Source organism: Ictidomys tridecemlineatus, chromosome 8 (assembly GCF_052094955.1).
Source record: "Ictidomys tridecemlineatus isolate mIctTri1 chromosome 8, mIctTri1.hap1, whole genome shotgun sequence".
Classification (NCBI taxonomy): Eukaryota; Metazoa; Chordata; class Mammalia; order Rodentia; family Sciuridae; genus Ictidomys; species Ictidomys tridecemlineatus.
Genome location: NC_135484.1, coordinates 50,121,912 through 50,139,952, shown reverse-complemented (window position 1 = coordinate 50,139,952; position 18,041 = coordinate 50,121,912). Strand labels below are relative to the sequence as shown.

General features: G+C 36.9%; 1 protein-coding gene across 3 annotated transcripts in view; it reads right to left on the bottom strand.

Moving 5' to 3' along the window:
* Nucleotides 1-18,041, bottom strand: part of Lama4 (laminin subunit alpha 4) — a 134,898-nt gene that overhangs the window by 40,672 nt on the left and 76,185 nt on the right. For all 3 annotated transcript variants that reach the window (XM_021734629.3, XM_078019440.1, XM_078019441.1), the window contains 4 exons: nucleotides 11,712-11,828; nucleotides 4,783-4,931; nucleotides 2,018-2,159; nucleotides 1,320-1,416 (listed from right to left, as the gene is read on the bottom strand). In XM_021734629.3, the coding sequence (XP_021590304.1) occupies nucleotides 1,320-1,416; nucleotides 2,018-2,159; nucleotides 4,783-4,931; nucleotides 11,712-11,828 (505 nt within the window). The remainder of the gene's footprint in view (nucleotides 1-1,319; nucleotides 1,417-2,017; nucleotides 2,160-4,782; nucleotides 4,932-11,711; nucleotides 11,829-18,041) is intronic.

Sequence of the window (18,041 nt, the reverse complement as noted above, 5' to 3'; positions counted from 1 at the left end):
AGGATGGAGAAAATACATTACAAATCACCAAGGAAAATAAAACATTGACATTACTGTGTCATGAAGACCCACATAGTCTGGTCTTTAAAACACAAGAAACAAAAATAACTTGTAGATGTGACAACAGTTATTTTAAAGTATTTTGCTGCAAATAGTCTAATTCATTGCTGCTAATTATTTTCCAGAAAGGATGTTCAGGATTAGAGTATAATAAATTAATTATACTTTTGTTAAGATTTGTTAGAAAAATTTAATAGCATTTTTATTGCATTTGTTAACCTAGAAAATGTGAAAAAACAACAACCCATGTTTGTAGTAACTAAATAGTTAAGTATTCCACATATGAAAATTAAAGTCCTTTTATTTTCTTTATATAATAGCTCTTTGCAAAGGGAAAAAAAGGGAAATGCATGGTTAGATTTGAGATTAATTACTTCGATAAAAATTGCATGACATTTTCAGTTTGAAACTTGGCCTTTGATTGTAGGTGGTAGTTAAAAGTTAGCTAGATAATGAATTTCCAACCTCATTAGTCAATGAACAAATATCCTTAGGAATGAATTCACTACCCAGAGATGAGTAATGTTTAGTGAAATTCTTAGCCATTCATTCAGTTGTTTTTAAGAGTAACTCCTGGAATTTAAAGTAGATGGAAATGACTTCACTTTTATTTTTCTTTCCCTATCCTACTCTTCAATGTGTTTGCTGTAGTTAGCAGATGCAAACACTGGCCGTTGCAAATGCTTGTTTCCATATGGTCACTGGGCTTGTCCTAAGTACAGTCAACTGTAAAACACAAACTACAAGAGAGTGCAAATAACCAGATGGCTTCATGGTTCCCTGTCATTCTAATCAATGCTCACAGCGATGATCCATCCTTTCCTAGTAAAAATTTAAAAAGGCCTTCTGAATTGTTTAAGAAAGATTGTGTGCAACAGAGTTTTAATATTAAGTATATTTTATGGCATTTTCTTCTTAAAAATTGGTATTTATGATATTTCTATTAATGGCCTATCTGATTAGCAATAATACTCACCATTTACTGAATAACTACATATCTCCATGTGGTTGTACAACATGGAAGCTATTTTTTGATCAAAATTTGTTTTAAAATAGCAAATCTTTGCTTTTTTTGTAATTTGATTCTGGGTAGGAACTATTGATATATTTTTCAGTTGTTACTTATTTCTTTTTTATTAGCATCAGCTATAATTTTATTTACTCTTTAAGACTAGATTTTATAAATATCTGTCTATATGTATGAAAGGAAGGAAGCAGCTATCAAGCAGAAGGAATATAGGAAAAATGAATATATTTACTTGAATCTGCTCTTGCTTGCAGTTGTCTCGCATGATTGAGAAGGTTGTCACTTTCATCTTTATGGTAAATGATTTGAGTATCAATTCCACTCACAGCCTGCAAAGGAATTGGGTGGAGAGAATAAGAATGACAGCAGAAGAAATCAGTTTTTCATGGGTTTTGGATTTTAAATGTCAAATTATCTGCTAAACACCAAGCAAAAGTCACACAGCTTTATTTTCATAGCTCAAGGAAAAGGTCAAATGTGAACATGAGAAAACAATGTCTTTAGCTTTTCCAAGATAATTTTTTTTGGGGGGGGGAAATGCAGCAAACCTAGAACATTGTCTTGGTCAAAGCTCCAACAAAGTGTTTGTCATATAGAAGTCACTCAATAAATAATTTCAAGTTGAAAAAAGCAGAATGCAAGCATAAAGCATGTTCTCTATCAGCAGAAACTAGTCTTAAGTATATTTTCTTTGGGGACTTGGCTAAAAAAACTGTAAAAGGAATTAGCATTTGCTGACTGTAGCACAGCACATCTTGAAAAACTTACAAACTGAAAACTTCATGGCATAAAATGGTCTTTTCTTAGCTTGCCTTCCCTTTCTGCCATTTTTACTTTGTATTGGAAGCTGAAGAGACCTCATTAGAAAGCAAGAAAGTCAAGAGTGGGGAGACAACATATAAATGAACCTTAAAATAAGGGAATACACACATCGTAAATTCGGTCAGTAACATTCAAAGCGATTTCTGCTGTTTCATTGGCTTCATTAACGTAATTGGCAATATTTTCGTAGACATTCGATGCATCCAAAGCCTTCTGTACCAGCCCATTCATGTCTGCACTGTGTAAATTCCTGTTAACAAACAAATGTATCATTATTTCTCTTTCTGATCTCCTTGGGAAATGGGGCCCCTGCCTTCTCCTTACCCAGGTCAGCCTTGTTACCCCCTCTTCTAAAGAGAAGCTGAGGCTCTCAGAGAGGGGCCTTGCTTGCCAGGGGATACAATGGTTTAAGATGGTCTCACTCCTGAGCCCCTGCTGCATCCCTGAAGTGTGGGGCCCTAGCTCCGCACCCTCTGTCTCTGTCCTCACACACCATTCTCTCCTTTGCCTTTCCAGCCTGTTTTAAGGTTCACTGAACATTCACTGAGTACCCATCATGCACCAGGTACTCTCACATACAGGGGCTAATAACCGTATGTTTGTCAAGGATTATGTGAGGCATAATAGAGATGAAGTGTGTAAATGATTGACATCCTGCACCTGGCATCCAGTGAACTACAGGCTTTATTATTATACCTAAACTATTTCCTAAATTGAAATTGTAAACTGTATGTATCCACATGATTTTTTTGAAAAATACTTCTTCCTCTATGATATAAACTCTACTCCGACTTCCACAGCTTATTCTAGTCACTTAATTTCATTCAGACTTCTATCCCCCGATTTCTTATTTTTTCTCAGTCCCAAACACTGATGACAGTATCACTTTATTTATCAGTATCCTCTGGAAGGTTCTCTGTGACCCATTCAGTATATGACATTGCAGATGCCATGCAGGCTGCTCTCTGCAAACCACCCATACTACTGAGCTCAGTCAATTACTGCTTGGCCTTCTCCATCCCAGTGCAGTCCCTGTATACCCTCTTAGGCTCTGAGTGACTTTTGTATTTCCTCAGCTACTTCTCTCCCTTTTGCTCAATTCTATCATCCTTCCATCTCCCTGTGTCCAGGCTTACCCATTAGACACAGTAGGAGCTCACAAGAATGTTTTCTCTTTAGTACTTTTTTAAATCAGAAGAAAGAGTGAGGATAATTATGCTAATCTGGATACTAACGTAGTCATGGAGTTTTAATTTATTTTGTTTTATGAGAAAGGAACCTATCAAGGCCATGCTCTGTAGAGATGGTCCAAACACCAATGCTACTTGTTTTCAGAAATGGCTCAGAGAGGAACACCCAAGGAAAGTAGACAAGAAAAAAAATTAAAATAAAAGGGATAAAAGGAACAAAAGGCTATAAATATCTATTAGTATTTCAAGATTTTGTTGGCTAGAGTGGTAGAAATACCGAAGAGCTTGAAACAAAGCTTTTATTACTTTGTTTTTATCACCATGCACAAAACAGATACTCTTATCTATGTTAAGAAAAAAGTGCTTTTGAAATGGAAGCTTCTCAATGAATAATATTTGTCTTTGTTCGAGCACAACATGTAAATCATGCATACCAGATGTTGAGGGATATTCACATTTTGAAGGGGAGATGGCTATAAATTTGAATATTTCCATGAATATGTTCAGTCAGAGATATTTGAAACACAAAAGGGACTTCAGGGTGATTGATACTTTCGATCACATTTCATGTGAAGCAAGCAGTAAAACTTCCCCAGCATTGCGCATGAACAATCTGCAGAGTGGCATTTGGATTAGGTATGTTTTGGGATCACAAGTAGGGGTGGTGTTGCTAAAATGACAAAAGAATGATGAAGAAAGCCATAGGATGGATTTCAAAAACAATATCCTACCAATACAGTATACTGTCAAAACCAGCATTTTACCTTAAGTTCCTTTTTTTTTCTTTTGCTTTCCTCCAAAGCACATTTCCTAGGAGCATGACCCTGTGCTGAATATAATACCATCCCCCACACCAAGAGTTTACTCTCTCTTTTATCCATTGCCCCCTTCCAAGGAGATTTGGAAGGGTGTTTGAAAATTTTGGTAAATAGAAATAAAAAGGTGATGTATGTTTTGAACAGTAGTAATATTGGTTCTTATTTCATTCACGACCTTTACTGGTCCTTGTTTCTAACCACCTGATCTATAGTTGTTCTCTATAATGATCTCATTATTTACCTATTATTTCAGGGTCATGAATTCAATTCCAATCTTTCAGCACATTTCAATTAACATTAATTGAGTGCCCAAGGGGTGTGTGACTCTTTTCTAGATGCTGAGAGGAAAATTGTCAATTGATTTTCTCTTAATAGGTGTTGAAATCAAATAGTTCCTGCTGCGCACTGCAGAAAGGCTAGAGTATTTACAAGAAGTCAGTTATATTTCCAGCTTTCAATGAGCTTTACTTGAGATACTTGGGTGTAGAAAGCAAATGCTATCTATGAAGTAGGTGATGACAGTAGAATTAGACATCATAAAGAGATCTGCTTTATTGTCCCTGACCAAAATGCCTCAGGTTTCTCTGTTAATAATTGCGGGACAGGTCCAAGTGCACCTCAGCCAAGAACATAGTTCTGTGATCTGACAGATTTTCTAAAATTCAAAAAACTGTCTCCCTAAAACAGTTTTGACAAATGATAACCAGCTCTCAGAGGGAACAATTAACAAATACATCAACAAATAAGCAAAGCCAGACCTAACCAATTAGCTAACATTGTATCCTAGTAACTCTAGCATGTGGAATTGAATAAAAATGTTCTTCAACCCATGTAGATAAGTGTGTTTCTAAAAGTAGGATATTACCTGCTCAACTCATCAGCTTCCTGTTGAAGGTTCTGTGCATGATCAATAGCTTCTTGGACTAAATCATGACTGAGGTTACTTAGGTTAGATAGCTTTCCTTGTAGTTCATTTTTGGCTCCATCTATTTCTGCATAAATTCCTGATGCATTCTAAAGAAAAAATGAAAAAATTAAGTGAATTGAATTTAGAAGAACTTAAACATTTTCTCCTCAAGGAACACCAAAAAATAATCTCTATTCTTCCTTATTATGAAGTTCAGTAAATTTCAAGTCTAAAATATTAGAAGTTGGGATTTATCTATTTATTTTCCACTCTCTCTTCTCTCCTGATTGCTTCCTTATCATTCAGACATTGCCTGACATTTCCTATCTAAAAATAAAATAAAACTAAACAAAACCTTCTGTTATCTGCATATCTCTTCATTACTATACCGCATTTCTATTCCCTCTATAGTCAAATCTTTCTCTCCAAAGAAAAAGTTGTTTATGTATTTTGTGTCTCTTTTTTCCTACTTTCTATTCATTCTTTGACCTATTTCAGTCTGGTTTCTACCACATTACCCCATCAAAACAAAAGTTCACTTAATGACAGCCAAGTCACTAAATCCAATGGACAACATTCAGTCTCCTCTCACCTGACTTCTCCGCTTCATTTCCTATAGTTGACTACTCCTTTCTTGAAACTCACCTTGTGAGACAGTTTCCTTGATTTTCTGTACAACCCTAGATATATAATCTCAGCTAAGGATCACACAGTTGTGTGAATGAATGTTCCTGAAAAATCTATGACTTCCAGCCCTGTCTGGTCTCTCAATGATAAAAAGAGATTTTCCCCCTCCTGTTTACCCACATAGCAATTCCAAACATTGTCAGTATCATAAATCAATAATACTTTCTTCCCTTACCCCTATCTGATTCTAAACAGGTCGCTCTCTTTACTTTTTTATTTAGAAGACAGAAACTGTTAGTGGGGAACTCTTCTTCCACACTTGTGATGTTTCCTCCCTATGAAGGGGAGTTCAATTAGTGAAACTCCAGACCTCTCTCCTTTTCCTCACTTTGCACCTGAGAGTGGGAGTGATTTTCTTGATTGGTAAATTTGAGAAGAATAACTGTACAGACTGGGCTCAACTCCATCCTCTTTATGGGAGCAAGTTGCCCGCAAAAAATCTGAGTGCTCTACCATCTGAATGTTCTTTGGGCAGAAACCCAACCTGAGCTCAACTGTGGCCTGTCAGGGTGAGTAGAGCTGCCTGCTTCGGGCACTGAGTGTCAGTGGCCCCACTTGGCTGAGACCTAAAGCCATTAAGGTGACACTCTTAATATCTGTATTTTCTACTTTAATTTTTGGTTTATTTAAAACTTGCTAGAAAGGGGCATTATCTACTGGTAGCCTCCTCAGAGACTCTGACACGAAAAAAAAAAAAAAAGAATTTTCTTCAATTTTCTGCCACCATCCTTTAGCCCTGCCCTCCCAAATCTATACATAGATTCATAGCTATACCCACACATACCTACATCAAAACTTTTCTCCTATTTTATAGGAAAAATATTCCTTTTCTGAATAAGGCATGTTCCTTCATTTTCACAGTGACTGTTTTCTGTTCTTCTTGATCCCTAGTGGCTGGCTCTTCTCAGGTATAAACATGCTGAAGTTTCTCTCTCATTGAACTACAAACAAACAAAATTCTATTCCTTGACTCTAGATCCTCTTCTGGCTTCTTCTCTTGCTTTGATGAAGTACACACCACAAAAATAATCATTGCTAAGGTCCCCAGGGACTTGGCCCAAGGCCAGATCCATTTGATACTTTCCCATTTTTTTTTAATTGGATTTTTCTGATTTGTGACACTGTTGGTCACTGTCTTTGCCTTAAAATTCTCTTTGTAGCTTCTGTTACCCTGCTATCCCCTAACTCTTCTTTCTTGACCAGGAAAGAGACCTTTAAAGTTGGTGTTCCTCAGGGTTTGCCTCCCAGTTCTTTTCTCTCCTCTGGGTAATCTGACTTTTCTCTCTAAGCCCAGGCTTTTAATCTTCTCTGTCATCTTGCAGGAAAGGTAATCTTTCTTTCTTTCTTTTTCTTATTTTTTTAAAATATTTTTTTAAGTTGTATATGGACACAATACCTTTATTTTATTTATTTATTTTTATGTGGTTCTGAGGATCAAACCCAGTGCCTCACACATAGTAGGCAAATGCTCTACCACTGAGCGACAACCCCATCCCAAAAAGTGGTCTTTCTACTATGTAAATCTGATGATGCTATCTTCCTCTTTAGAATCAGCCAATCATTTTGCAGGGATAAGTCCAATTCCTGAGCATGGCTTCATCAAGTGACCCCTTCTCCCTTGCTCATGTCATTATTTTCCACTATTCCCACCCTACTATTTCCCATGGTCCAGCCTTGTCTGATTGTTGTTTTAATGATGCATATTTTTTTCTAGTTGCTGTGTCTTTGCATGTATTTCCCTGTCTTGTAATACCTTTTCCTCCTTTTCTGCTCTACTTATCCTAAATTTAGTTCAAATTTTACTTCCTACATGTAGCCATCCCTAACTTCTCCAGGATGAGTTAATGTTACCACATATTTCTGTTACTCATGTGTCCCAGTACTATAATCACTTTACATGATTATTTCACCAGATTACACAATCCTAAGAGACAGGAACCAATTTTAACATATTATTGTATTTCTAGAATGTAGCACAATTACTACCATATAGGATTTATATTTTAGAGACTATATTAAGCTTCTAGCCATTTGGTTGATCATCTGGAGAACAATACTTTGAAAAAACAGTTCAAAATTGTATAAACAGAAAAAATACTCTGGTCATTTCACTTTTACTCATTTATTCATTTAATGAGTATCCACTGTGTTCCAGGCACTCTTTTAGGAGATAAAATATATACGAACACAGTCTGCCTTTAAGGAACCTGTGGAAAATGTAAATAATAAACAAGTGATCAAATAAATAGATGAGATAATTTCAGGAAATAAAAGTGAATGAGGGTAAAGGGGTCATTTGACTTAAATGGTAACAATGAGACTAGTCATTTGAAGATTTGTGGACAGCAGGTACAAAAGTTCTGAGACAGGAACAAGCATGGTGTTCTTGAAAAATGAGAGGAGTCTGGTGGGCTGAAGTATACTGAGCAAAGAAAGGAGTAAGACTTGAGATCAGAGAGGTTAGTGAGAGCCAGGCAGCTTACTTATGGCCTCATAAGCCATAGTAAAATGAGTATGTTTCTTATTTTAAGTGCCAACAGAGGCTTTAATAGGAGAAATAATGTAATCTGATTGTTTTAAAAGATTTTTCTGCTACCTCATCAAGAATGAGTAGTGATGGATAAGAGTTCAGGCAAACAGATCAGTGAGGAGACTTTCATGGCAGTTCACATTGGAGATGAGGAGACGTGGATGAAGGAGTAGCAGTAAAGATGAAGAAGTGGCTAGAAAGCAGGGTTCATTTTGAAGAGAGAAATAACAGGTCTTGCTGCAGTAGGAGTAAGGAGAAATGAGAAGTCAAGGAGTATGGATTTGAGCAATTGTTGTGTCATTTACTGACTTAGGTGAGACTGGGGGAGGAGCAGGTTTTATTCAGAATATGTTAACTTAGATATGCTTACTACGCAATAGATGGAACTGTGGTTTGTGATACGCCACATTGAATTTTGACTTGGAAATGTCAAGTTAGCATTTAGACACAGGAGTTTGGAGTTCAGTGAAGGTGTTAGTCATAAAGGTGTAAACTGTGGAATCATTATAGTGTACAATTATACTTTAAAGTCATGGGATTCAATGAAGTCAAGCAGGGAGAGAGTACAGGTAGAAAAGGGGGCTCAAGACTGATTACTGAGCCATTCATTGTCCAGACCAGGGATCAACATGGCCTAGTACAAAGGATAGCTCACAGTCTGTTTTTACAGTCTCAAGCTAAGAATATATTTTACATTTTTGAAGGGTTTTAAAAAATCAAAATAAAACAAACAAACAAAAAACTCCAAAAGGATAAGGGTCACCAGCTGTATTTGATCAGCACAGCCTAAAATATTTGCCATGCAAAGGGTGTACAGAATGTTCTCAGGGGTTGGGGTACCATCTGGAGTGGGCTGAGTGGGGGTCTGAGAGGTGGAAACAACAAATTGAATGACTCTTGAGAGATTGGGCTATGAAGCTGGGCAGAGGTTAGAGGGTATGTAAACGTTTTTAAAAATATATTTTTTCAAAAGCTGCTCATTGTTGTTTTTTAAAGGACAGGAGATTCTAGAACAAGGTTGTGTGAGTAATGATTCAGTAGAGTAAGATTTGGATGATATAGAAGGATGATTTCAGGAGTGAAGCTCTGCAACCCTGTCTTCAATGCAAGGAGGAATGGGATTCCCAGCACAGGTAGAGGGAATGCATGGAAAAAAGGGATACTCATTTGTAAGTGGGAGGTAGAAGTGTGGATACAAACAGAGGGACTGGCAAAGTTAGGGAGGAGAGATGAGGGTAGTTCTCTTCTGTTTGTTTCTAATTTTTGCAGTGAAGCATGAAGCAAAGTAACCATCCAGAACTGATAGAAGGGGAGGGGGTCTCCTACTAGCTACATTCATCTGGTGCAGCCATGAGGCTGGGGATACTTGGTATTATTGGAGATATAGGGTTAGCATTCTCAGGTGAATTCAGCACCATGGGGGCAGGTGGATATGTAAGTTAAAGGCATTTTTAAAGAATTACTATATTGTAATTTTAGCTGCTCAAGGAGATGAAAGGGGTAAGGTATATGAGGTGAGGTGGTTTTATTGTCAAAGACTTATTGGCTTGAGTATTCCAGGGTAAGTGAGATAAGATATGGTATTTAGGGAGATAGGGGCTTGAACCTGAGATTTGGGAGGAGGAATTGATAACAAGATCTAGGTGTGGTCACAGGAGGAATAGCAGATGTAGACTGGAGGAAAAGCTTGTTGGAAAGAAGCTCAAGGAACTGGAGGTCAGAGTTGGTGGGTTCATACATAGGGATTTTGATGTCACCAAGGATAGTGAGGGGAGTTGGGACAGAGAAGAAGAGAGGGAACTTGGTGCTTAAATAGTCAAAAGAATGAAACTAGATCAGATGATTTTAATCTGATATCCTTTCAATGACAATAATAAGGAACTAGAGTAATTTCATGATAGTTTGTTTTGCAGTATTTTATTGGAAAATTTCTACTTTTAGAGAGTGTGGCTTTTATTGCTAGCTTTATTAATGTACAACTTTTTGAGTAAAGAGTGAATAGAATGAATCTAGATCAGCACTTTAATAGCCTCTCTGCAATGATATCTGTGCTATCAAATATACTAGCCACTACTTAGGACTTGAAATGTGGCTAAATCAACTGAAGAATCAAATTTCTAATTTTACTTAATCTTAAGTAATTTAAATTTAAAGTAGACATCTCTAGCCAGTAGTAACAGTATAGCTTAAGAAACTTGAAAACATTATCACCTGATCTTATTTTTATAATGCCTGCTAACTTGATAGATTTGAATATAATTTGGTTATTCTTTTGTGATTCTGAGTCCCTGTTGCAACCTGCTACAAAAACAACCCAGTGGAACTCCTGCGCCTAATAGAAGAAAAGTAGGCCCAAATCTTCATCATGTCAGATTAGGCCCCTACTTCCTTAATAAGACTCTTAAAGCATAAAAAATAAAATTAAGAATCAATAGTGACACGGATTCAAACAGAAAAGCTTCTTCTCAGCAAAAGAAACAATAAGTTAGGTGAACAGAGAGCCTACAGAATGGAAGCAAATTTTTACCAATACACATCAGATAGAGCACTAATCTCCAGGATATATAAAGAACTCAAAAAACTTAACACCAAAATAATCAATTAATGGGCCAAGGAACTGAACAGACACTTCACAGAAGAAGATATACAATTACTCAATAAATATATGAAAAAATGTTCAACATCTCTAACAATTGGAGAATGCAAATCAAAATTACTCTAGGAGCTGGGGTTGTGGCTCAGCAGTAGAGCACTCGCCTAGAATGTGCAAGGTGCTGGGTTCAATCCTCAGCACCACATAAAAATAAATAAATAAAATAAAGGTATTACAAAAAAAAAAAAAAGCTACTCTAAGATTTCATCTCAGTCCAGTTAGAATGGCAGCTATTAAGAATACAAACAATAAGTTTTGGTGAGAATGTGGGGAAAAGGCACTCTCATACATTGTCGGTGGAACTGCAAATCAGTGCAACCAATATGGAAAGCAGTATGGAGATTCCTTGGAAAACTTGGAATGGAATTGCCATTTGACTCAGCTATCCCACTCCTTGGTTTATACCCAAAGGACTTAAAAACAGCACACACCACAGTGATGCAGCTACATCAATGTTTATAGCAGCACAATTCACAATTGCTAAACTGTGGAATCAACCTAGGTGCCCTTCAATAGATGAATGAATAAGAAATTGTGTTTTATGTATATACACAATGGAATATTAATCAACATTAAAAGAGAATAAAATCATGGCATTTGCAGTTAAATGGATGGAGTTGTAGAATATCATGCTAAGTGAAGTAAGCCAATCCCCAAAATCCAAAGGCCAATTGTTTTCTCTGATAGGTGAATGCTGATCCTTAATGGTGGGGGTGGAGGGGATCATGGGAGGAATGGAGGAACTTTGGTTAGGGCAAAGAGGAGGGAAAGAGAAGGGAGCAGGCACGGGGGCAGGAAAGACTTTGGAATGAGATGGGCATCATTACCTTAAGTACATGTATGAAGATACGAATGGTGTGACTCTATTTTGTGTATAACCAGAGACATGAAAAATTGTGCCCCATTTTTTTTGTACTATGAATTGAAATGCATTCTGCTGTCATGTATAGCAAATTAGAACAAATAAATAAATTAATTAATTAACAATAACTCTGAACATATTGCTCATGTTCTTACCTTTATTATATCGTCAAGTTCCACAAGAGTCAGACGAGGTGTCATCAGAGAATCTGCAGATGCGCCCAGAGAAGTGTTCACCACTTCCATCTGTTCTCTCACTCTCTCATATTGTCTCTGGAGTAAGGAAAAAGAAAGAAGAGAGGTAGAGAATGTGTCTTTAGAGAAAGCATCCTGGAGAGTAGTTAATGTTAACTGGGTTTATGTACTAACCCCATAACGTAATTGCTGTGCATCTTTGGGGAATATGTTACTTATCTGATGCTAATTTGTCTCATTTATAAGGGGGATAACAAAGTATGCACTTTGGGATATTTAAGTTATTAGTTGTAATTATGATTGGTTATAATTATCACTTATAACATCATCATCTCCAAAGAGTTGACATTTGACTCTTTTCTCCATTATATAAAGTGGGATGATAGGTACAGAATGGATCATAGGCTCTATATTTGCTTATATAACTGGAAAATGATTTTATTTAAAAAAACATATAATGTGCCAACTTTGGGCCTGGTAGAAATAGTAGAACTAGGCCATTTGGACAGAAACAAAGTATATATAATATGATCCTAAAATCCTCTAAAAAAAATAAAATAACCCTATTAGCAAAGCTTAAAATTGTGATCTTCATGCCTCTCTGAGTTCTTTGTATTTGATGCTTACATTTTTTGAGAAGGGAAATTGCTAATACATTTTCTGATAAATGTCTAATTTCTACCTTCACGTTTGGGTTCTAGAGGCAGGCAGGTTGTGATTCTGAAGAAATATGGAGCTTTAAATGAATTCAGAGTCTGAAAGCAACATAAAATAATCTTTAAGATGGAAAAGTAAAAGATTCATTTTACAATTTGAGGAAAATGTGAGTTGAAGTTACTTTAGAAGTAGTAATTTAAATTAGATTTGAAATATATGTGATGGTATACCCTAGGCTATCATAGAAGTGATTATAGAGCTAGACATAGAAGGAAATACTTTAAAACTTTCTAAGTTTGTCTTAGTGTCCTTTCTTACTCCCTACAGTCTTTTTCAATTTAATGAAAAGAAAGAATGGGGTCCATCTTCTCCAGATACATTGCTGCAGGGGTAAATGGAGGTACAGAAACAGAAAAGAATCGTATTTGAACTTCCTCTTAATGAAAGGACATTAAAAACAATGTCCCCTCAATATCCATCACGCTTAATTCAGTGTGATTGTCTGGGGCCAGTTATTACCTCTGTAAGGAGAGGTCATTATATGGTTCTCATTAAATCAATAGTGTAAAGTATGTGTGTGTAAAGGAAGGGAGGAGAAAAAAATTGACATTAATTAGCTTTCACAGGGCTGTTTTCCTTTTATTGGTTCTGAGCTGCGACACCTTCTGTAAGGAGTGTTTATAAGAGAACACTCCTAATACTGAAATCAGAGCTGAACTTCAAAGCAGTGCACTACCAACACTGCATGGTGAGCTTATATGTAGTAGTTGGAAAATGATATGCTTTAAGCTAAAGACTTTTCCTACTTACTGTATATAGCATTAAACAGAAATAAAATTAGCTTTTAATTAATAAAGATTTTCTTCCCATAGAAAGATGGTCAACCCGAACAAAAGAAAGTTTTGAAGACTAATAATTATGAAAATAACACAACTAATGCTATCCAGCATACATCATTTCATATTTGCAAAAGGAAAGAAAAAAAATCCTGATCTAAAAGTATTTAGAAATAGTCCTGGTAAAGTAGAGCTTTGGTTTATGAGAATTCCTGAGCAGTGCCTTTTAAAGAATATTTTACCTACTTCAAAATCTGATCCTCATCTTATACTCGTCTGATAAATAATTTTATCATTCTTTTGTGTTAAGAGTAGAATGACAAAATAAATAATGTAATTATTTGTTGTGTGGTTACTATTTGCACACATCAGTGTTGAATCCATATGGGTGTTTTTGGTTTTGTATAAAGTCTGACACTTTGATGTCATTCTTTTCTGACTCACACCACATGTTTAATGGTACAATGTGAAATTAAAACAAATCACTTCTGTAATCTGATTGCTCCGTGCCCTTTTCATTTATTTGTTCATCAACAGATGTAACAAATGCAAGACATCCTGCTAAGTGACAGGAAGATGTAATTTGTGCAAAGTAGGAGGATGTCCTTTGGATGCTTACAATCTAGTAAGGTTAGACTAGATGCATAACATAAACACACACACACACACACACACACACGACACAAACATAGAAGCTATATGCCAAGTGCAATGAATCTTGGTGATCATTCTAGAGGTACATCCTAAGGTTGTATCAATGTAGAGGAGGGAGGGACTCCTACTGGTGGTCAAGTGCTTAACCTAGGAGGAACTGATACAGATAAACAAGTGAACATCTTTTTGATGGTGTGTGTGTGTGTGTGTGTGTGTGTGTGTGTGTGTTGCCTAGTTTTCACTAATTTCTCAAAAAGAGTTTCACTGAAACAGTGTGAGAACTGTTGGACTCTAGTAAGAAGGTGAGGCACTCTGCAGAGGGAGCCTTTTAAAGACTAGGTTTAGATCATTTCCATTCAGTCTTGGCCCTCCTTCCTCTTTAGCCTTTGCAGTTGGCATTAGCAAAAATTCCACCCTTTTTGCCTTCATCCCCCCACTCTGTGACTTTACCCCAACCCACCACTTCAGTCCTTGAAAGCAATCTGTGGTCCATACTTGTACTCATAACTGAGCCCACAGCACAACTTTCACATTGGAATCCTTCCAAATGGAATGATGTGAGCAAAGGACACAACATTAGCAAAAGAAACAAGAAGAAAACCCATACAATCTCCAGCAGCATTGGGAGGGAGTCAAGAAACACTCCTGGAACATAGGTGGGCTCAGATCATGGCTGGCTGGATGATTTACCATTCTTAGGTAGGAAGCAATTGAAGGGTATTGATGGAGTTTTATCACATAGCTTTCATACAATTGTAGACATGCCTTGAAATGTGATCTAGCAGTAACCTGAAGATGACAGCAGGCAGGAGGCAACTCAAAAGATCCACAAGTGAGGTGTAGTGGGCTGGAGTGATCACTGATCATAGAATCATTGAGGGGAGCTGACCTAGAGCCTGGGGACTTGAATGGGAGAAAAGATGCCTCAACAGGAATGGAAAAATTAGAAATGAGGAAGTGGAAGAAAAAATGTTCCAGAGCCAGGCCTGGTGATGCACTTATATGATCCCAGTGAATGGGAAGGTTGAGGCAGGAGTATCACAAGTTTGAGGCTGTCCTCAGCAACTAAGTGAGGCCCTGAGCAACTTAGCAAGATGCAATATCCTGGTTCAAAATGAAAAAAAAAATTAAAAGGGCTGGTGAAGTGACTCAGTGGTTATGTGTCCCTGAGTTTAATCCCTGATACAAAAAAAAAAAATTGTCAATAGAGTTTTTAGTGGGTAATAGCAGGGCATAGCCATGTAGGTGGCTATTCCTCAAACATGTAAGTTTGCTATGGGCTCAGTTATGAGTACAGATATGGACCACAAATTGCTTTCAAAGACTGAAGTGGTGGGTTGGGGTAAAGTTACAAGAGGAGAAGGGATGAGGGCAAATTGGATGGAGCATTGGCTAATGCCAACTGCAAAGAAGGAGGACCAAGACTGAGAAGGGCATGGAAATGCCTCCTTGCATTGCTGTTCTCTTCCTGAAATCCTGCTCAGGCTGTTCATTTGTACCAGTAGAAGAGTTTGTTTAGCAAAGCTAAAATGAGGACTACCATCTGTTTGAATCACGAAAATGCCAAATTCCTGGTATCCACATGCGTAGTTTTTTTCCTTTAATTGTGCATAAGAAAAGTTTAATTAAAAGCTATTTTGGCATCTATTTACTTTTAGAACTGAAGCCTTTTCATATGGGTAACACTATCCACTCATTGCTTTTTACAATTACAAATTCCAGCATGCCCAGATGCACACACTGATATTTACCAACCACTAGCAAATCAGTTGTTCTGTGTTATGTATGTATTTTGGGACTCAGTTCATGTGTATTACTATTCTGTGTTAAAAAGGACTTTTGACAACATAATCCAGTCCTAAAAGTAAATACATAGAAGACTGAACAATTAACACACAGTATACTTGCATGTGTTCTTTAGCATTCTATATAGAAGACAAAGCACTTTGCAATCTGAAGTGTGAACCACATATAGTTTACCAGTACTAGTAATAATAGGTATCCTTTTTTTCTTCTAATAAAACCATACTTCCTGTGGCCAAGAGACAGTTATAGTATGTCTGGGATTTCCTATGGGCCATTGCTTACTCTTGTTCAATAGGGACTGGCCTGGGTTGGCAGGGCCACTTCTTCCTTTAGGGCTCTTAGTATTGAACATGGTTTGGGGTCTTCATCAGTGAACCCCTGGAATTGTTGCATGAGTTTATAGTGTTTTTCTTGTTTTATGTAAATACTCTGAATCCTTTCTTTGGAATAGGATGGTACTCTCCTAAAGGTTAGAGAGATGGGTTTAAATCTCTCCAGAATCACTTATTACTTAGAGCTGAAAATAGATTTCTAATAAATTTGGGCACAATTTATCAAGGTGACAGTGTTTTACAAATGGAAAATTCTTATATGTTTTCATTAAAGCAACAAATGTTGATTTACTGTTCTTTGTCCTAGGCATTATGATAGATGCTTTAGGATTCAGAGATGAAGAACATATATTACCCGGTATCTTCCCCCAATTTAATGGGAAAGACAGAGATCCATCTGCAGACAATCACTATTCAGAAACAGAACTACACACAAGGCATTATGAGATTGGATTATGGATAGGCCTGCTGGAGTAGGTGATGCTGAGGGAATAATGAAAAAATGAGTGGGTTGCCCAGGTGAAGAGAAAAGAAAAAGAGGTCTCCAGTTAGGTGTAGTGGTGCATGCACACCTGAAATCTGAGTGACTTGGGAAACTGAGGCAAGAGAATAGCAAGTTCAAGGCCAGTTTGAGCAAGTTAGTGAGATCCTGTCTCAAAAATAAAAAGTGAAAATAAATATGCCTGGGGTTCTACATCAGTGGTACAGCACTTGTTCTGCTAGGCCCTGGGTTCAATTGCTAACCTGCCTACCCCCAACAAAGATTTCCATTCCAGGAAAGAGGGATTATGAGTAGTTTGCTTCTGCCTGAATGAGTATGGGTGAGGCAGAAGCAGCAAGAGACTGAAGAGTCTGGGAGGGGCAGATCGAAAAGAGTCTTGCATGCTGCATGAAAGATCATAGACTGTCCTGTAGAAAAATGTCTTTCAAATGTTGTTAGCCATGATGCAGACTAAAAAGTGTGTTACAAGCCAACACATAAGCAAAAATGTGGTGAAACCATACTATGTATGTTGTGCTTTGATATTTTCTATTCTATTTCACTTTCTTTTCTTTTTTTGTTCTTTTTTAAAATGACAGTTACAATAATCCAACTTATTTTATAATCCACCAAATGATTCAAAAGCTTTATTATTGAAAGCACTGTTAACTGTGGCAAGGAGAAAATGAGAGTCAATCTCAGACCTGTGGTTTATGACAGGCCACTCTGGCAGGTTAGGGAGATTGCTTGGAAGGAGGAAGAATCAAGGGGAGGATGAAACTTTTGGTTGAGTAGTGATGAAGGCCAGAGAAACTGTAGAGGGATAGAAAACCGAGAAGAGATAAGACCAGTCGTGGTGGCACTTGCCTGTAATCCTAGCGACTGGGGAAGCTAAGGCAGAAGAATCACAAGTTTGAGATAAGCCTCAGCAACTTTTTGCCTTCAGCAACTTAGTGAGACCCTGCCTTGAAATTTAAAAATAAATAAATAAATAAATAAAAGGACTGGGAGTATGACTCAGGTAAAGTGCCCCTGGGTTTAATCCCCAGTACCAAAAACAAAAACAAAAACAAAAAAACCCATTTTTTTTTTTTCAGATAATAAAATTGGGAGGATTCTGTTCTTGCATGGATGTGGAAGGGGAAAGAGAGAAACTTAGAGGAAAAGGTGAATGACTGCCTTAAAACAATTTTTTTTGTGTTATACATAATACTTTTATTGTGCAAAATAATCATGTATTCACTTAACAAATGCTATGCTGACCATTATTATTCTAAAAAATATTGGATAAGAGTTCACTCCTATTAGAACACAATGGTGGTGAGTATAACTTACTTTTATTAGGGAAATTTTGTAACAACTTACCAAGGGGCAGAGATGACTGAATATCAGGGAAGAGAATTTAGTTTAAGTTGATTTATCAGCAGTAAAATTATATTACTGAACTGATGAGTTTGCTCATAGCTGTTTTCTATTTGTTCACATTGATTTCTCAGGCTAACAGTCACAAATGTGAACATATTTG